Below are 4,863 nucleotides of genomic sequence, written 5' to 3'. Positions count from 1 at the left end.
AAAAAAATTCTTTCTTTTTTAAATTTCGAGCTAAATCGAACTATGTCACATAAATTAAAACAAATAGAGTACTTATTTTTATATATTATAAAAACTAAAATAAGAGGTCATTTGATCATAAGCAGAGTCAGAATTTGAAGCTTACAAGTTTAGATTCTAGTCCTATTAAATTACTAGATTCTAAATTATTGATTTGTACATATTCAATAAATTTTCTTAAGACAAATATATGATATGAAGTTTTGAACCAAAGCTATTACGTTCGATCAAACTCGTAACCTAAACTCCAGCTCCACCACTGCATTTGATTACAATTTTCAGAGTCTAATAGTTAATCAAATAATCCTACAATTAATTCCTTGGTTGTAACACTGACATAGATAACAGCTAATACAATAATACAAATAATAAAATAACACTAATTAAGTAAAAAAAAAAACATTTTTTATCATCAAGCTTCTATCCAACGGTCATCATTTTAACAAAATCATCAAAGTTGACTTGACCATCCCCATCCAAATCTGCTTCTTTAATCATCTGCTCTGCCTCTTCATCTGTTAGTTTTTCCCCTAGGTTAATCATCACGTGCCTCAGCTGCGCAGATTCATAAACATATTTTAACGGATTTAAATTATATATACTAACAATTTAAAGAATATTTTTATAATTTTAACATAAGATTGTATGTTACTTTATTAGTTACTACTATTTTTATTAGGTTATCAGTTAATGTTCATCAAATAATTTAGCTGTAATTATCTTATAAGTGACTTAATTATATAAATATTTTTTAATCATAGTGTATAAAAAACTTCTTAGATAATTACTCACTCCGTCCAAAATTAGTTGTCATGTTTTACTTCTCGAGTGTCAAAATATGTGAATTTTGACTAATAATTTTAAAAATATTTTCTATCATATCATATAATTTTTGAATATTTAAATCTTAGTTTTAAAATATTGAGTTAATCTATATTAATTTAGTTTTAAATATAGCCAAATTGATTCTCGACGAGCGAAATATGACAACTAATTTGAGACGGAAGAAATAATAAATAATAAAAAGTCAAAAGGAGCAAGTGCATTGTTCAGTGTGAACTGTGGAAAAATTCATTGTACGACAGATTGGTTTTAAAGAGATAAGCTAATAAATATCTAGGATTTGAAACAGAACAACTGTAAACATAAGAATATTTTATGATAATGATAGATAAAATTAACATGTGAACTCCTCACCTTCTCCTTATGTAGTTTAACTCCTTTGCACTAACCCTTAGCTATTATTTTATGATAAGAAAGATTGTTTTAATTATTTGCTCTGTTTCTATTTAGATGATACACTTTTTTTATTAATTCGTTAAAAAAATAATAAATTTTTATAATTGAAAATAATTCAACTTTAAACTCTTCATTTTACTCATTTTACCCTTAATGAGAAGTTTTAATAACCACATAAATGTCATGACCCACAAAATATTTATCCCTTAAGCTTTTAAGACCACAAATTTCAAAAATCTTCTTTTTTTTCTTAAACTTCGTACCGAGTCAAACTATCTCATCTAAATTAAAACGGAAGTAATAATATTTAGTGACAATTTGTTATTCGTAAATATTCCTTTTGATTAAAAAACATTTTTATCTTTTTGACTGATCTTCAAGAACAATATGAGTACATACCGTACATGATTGACTACGAAAAAAGAAGAAGATTATAAGAGTACTTGAAAAAAGTTATATAATTTTTTTTAAAAGCATAAATTAAAGGTTAATTTTTCAAAATCAACATAATAACAACAATAAAAACACGAAATTCAAAAAAATACAGACTCACATCGTTAGCTGAAATGTAACCATTTTGATCTTTGTCAAACACCTTAAAAGCTTCTTTTAGTTCCTCCTCTGCATCAGTCTCCTGCATAGGAAAAACAAAAAATAACAATATTATACATATATATAAGAAAATAATTTTTTTCAATTTAAGGAGAGTGTTGGAGCAACGGTAAAGTTATTTTTGTGTAACCTATAAGTTACTGGTTCGAGCCGCGTAGGCTGTGTGTATCACACCCCTGCGGCCATTTTTCGAACCTTGCGTAAGCGCGAGATACTTTGTGTACCGGAATGCCCACTTAACAACAGTAAGTTGATATGGTTAAGTATAAATACCCAATGCGATTAACTTTTTACCTTCATTTTTTGTGTGATGAGGTTGAGGAATTCAGTAAATTCAATGATTCCATTCTCATCAGCATCAACTTCACTAATCATACGATACAGCTCTTCCTCTGTTGGATTTTGATCCAATGATCTAATCACAGTCGCCAATTCTTCAATTGTAATGCAGCCTGTACATAAAATGCATCTTAAAAACACATTGTCAAAGTGTTACTAAAAAAAACAATGAAATCCAGTTCTTGGTTAGACCATATATATGAATGTCATGTTTGAGATTTTTAAAAGAAAGAAACACAGTATATAATTAAAACGGCCAGCTCGATGCACGAAGCATTTCGTATTCAACCAGAATACGGGAAGTACCGCACCTCAAGAAGATGTGATGTATGCAACATACCGTGAAACACAGTATAAATGAAAGAAAATAAATGAAAAGCAAATCATTCAAGAAAAAGAAGACTACTAACCATCTCCATCTTTGTCAAATAGTGCTTCTTCACATTCAATAAGTTGATCTGCTTTTAATATATCTGCCATTATATTAATTCTTGAGCTTTTGTTTTTGTGTGTGTGTCTGAGAGAGAGAGAGAGATGGGCATAGGTGTATAATGGCTGGGCTTTAAATAAAGGAAATAGCATTGTCCCTAGAGGGCTTAGTAAACATTCAATTTCATTAAAATTAATATTACAAGTTAGAAAAAAAGAGGAGCAAATAAGGGGTTTGACCTAAGAAGGGAGTATTTGATTTAGAACATAATTAACTAAGAAGAATTGAGCTTCTTTTTTTTCATCTGGTTTTCGGCAGCATTTGAGCTCCGATTAATTTAGATTTGCACTGCTGCGTAACGCCCATTAAACGGAAAATTTAAGATTTTTAGATTTTGAATTTTAGGATGGACTTCACCGATTTTATTTTAAAGGGAAAGAGGAAGTCCGGACGTCAACTTCTTTGATGACGACCAAGAGGAGGAAGATATTTCCCAATAGTGGTCCTCCTTTAGTCAAAATTATAGACCAGGTATTTATTTCTCTCCTTCAGGTTCTACTGCACCCTTCGGTCAAGTAAACCAAGCTCATTATTTTATTTTAATTTTTTTCATTCTCAAATCTAAGATCCGAAACCTCTATAGTTATGGGTGGATGAATCTTATCCATCCTATCACAACACTTTGTGATAGAAAGAATTGAGTTAACCTTCTAATTTTCTTTTGATGACAAGTAAAAATTATCTCCTTTGATAATTTTAATAGAAGAAAATAATGTCTACAGATTTCCCTCTTTTAATATAAGATGAGACTTAAATGAGACCACTTAACTATTTCAAGTAGTAATGCTTAAAATAAACAAACATAAATTATAGAACAAAAAACTAAAATATTAGAAGCAAAAATTGGCCGAAAAATAATAGCATAAGAGGAAATAAGTAGTGAACTTTATTTAGCGAATGATTATGGAAGAAGAAAAAAGAACTTGAAAAAAAAACTGAAAGGGGAAGATCAAAGTATAATAGAAGAAAGGATGAGATTAATAATTTGTTTTAAAACGTAGTTTTGATATTAACATATGATTTTTTTATTCGAAAAATTATTAGTTTTGGCTTCTGAAAATGTTTTTCCCAAGGCCTTTCCAAATAAAGAGCTTTTATTCAAAAAACAAATTACTTAAATAAAAACAGTCAATTTGTGTTTAAGACCAGAATTAAGAGTAGTCGTTGGTCATGACTCCGTCACGAAAGCCATGTCAACCTTGACCAAAAACCATCCAAGATTCTATCCTCAAAAGTCTCGGATTCGAACCTTAGATATGAAAAAATTTCTAATAAGAACGTTTTTAGTTTTATGAGCCCTAGGTCACGTACGGGTTCAAGTCGCGAAAACTGTCACACCTCTTTTTTCCAATGATATATGTGTTATGAATTGTTACGGGTTAAAGAGTTTTTTCAATTAAAGTGACAAATTTGAGTAGAGATTATTTTATTTAAAGTGTCGCCATTTGGAATTGATTTTTTGGGTGTTCCAAGTCACCATTTATTTGAATCCCCAGTCAAAGGAAGGTTTGACTCTATTATTATTGGTTTGCGAAAAAAAGTCCGGGTAAAGAATTCTGTTGACCGGGGAGAAGGTGTAAGGCATTCCCCGTATCTCGTGGTTCTAGCACGGTCGTTTTATTGACTACATTGGGCATATATTATTTTTGGATAACATGTGTTTTATTGGTTCTCATGTTTTACCTATATCCGCTTTTATTGCTTGATTAGATCTATAAAAATTATCTTGAAATAAGTCACGCGTACGTGTACTCATTTTTTGTTTGGCGTCAAGAATCATGTCACGCGTACATGTACACAATCAATAACACATTTATTATTTTTTGAAGTTGATTGGTCAAGTCATGTGAACGTGCACTTGTATTATTTTCCTAAACTAATTTGAAATTATTGTAAGACCAAGAGTTTATGGATAGAAAATTATTTGGAAGTCGGAAAATATATTAGTTATTTAAAGTATTGAAAAGTCATCCAAACTTAGAAATATTTACAACTTACTACTCCATCTTTGAAATTAGGAGACATTTATCCATTATAGAAGAATGAGCTAATTATTAGTCTAGTGACAAAATTATTGGGCCTGACAGATTTATACTCAATCAAACTCATGTCTAATTCTTTCTTTCATATTAAATGTGGTAACT

The 4,863-nt window shown here is 29.7% G+C and overlaps 1 protein-coding gene across 1 annotated transcript; it reads right to left on the bottom strand.

The window, feature by feature from the left end:
- Nucleotides 1-277: 277 nt before the first annotated feature.
- Nucleotides 278-3,045, bottom strand: LOC107773369 (calmodulin-2-like). The gene is made up of 4 exons (XM_016592792.2): nt 2,640-3,045; nt 2,185-2,342; nt 1,832-1,912; nt 278-594 (listed from the first exon to the last, which is right to left on the bottom strand). The coding sequence occupies exons 1-4, from the start codon at nt 2,809-2,811 to the stop codon at nt 460-462; spliced, it is 546 nt and encodes a 181-aa protein (XP_016448278.1). The 5' UTR covers nt 2,812-3,045; the 3' UTR covers nt 278-459.
- Between the last annotated feature and the right edge of the window lie 1,818 nt (nt 3,046-4,863).

The sequence above is a fragment of the Nicotiana tabacum genome, chromosome 14 (genome assembly GCF_000715075.1).
Source record: "Nicotiana tabacum cultivar K326 chromosome 14, ASM71507v2, whole genome shotgun sequence".
Lineage (NCBI taxonomy): Eukaryota > Viridiplantae > Streptophyta > Magnoliopsida > Solanales > Solanaceae > Nicotiana > Nicotiana tabacum.
Note: the sequence above shows the minus strand (reverse complement) of the source record. Positions and strands in the feature narration are given on the sequence as shown.

Coding starts and splice junctions, on each gene's coding strand:
- LOC107773369 (XM_016592792.2), bottom strand. CDS start 2,811: ATGCTATTTCCTTTATTTAAAGCCCAGCCATTATACACCTATGCCCAT. Junction 1,913..2,184: donor TCATCACACAAAAAATGAAG/GTAAAAAGTTAA, acceptor TTTCCTATGCAG/GAGACTGATGCAGAGGAGGA. Junction 595..1,831: donor GTTACATTTCAGCTAACGAT/GTGAGTCTGTAT, acceptor GAATCTGCGCAG/CTGAGGCACGTGATGATTAA.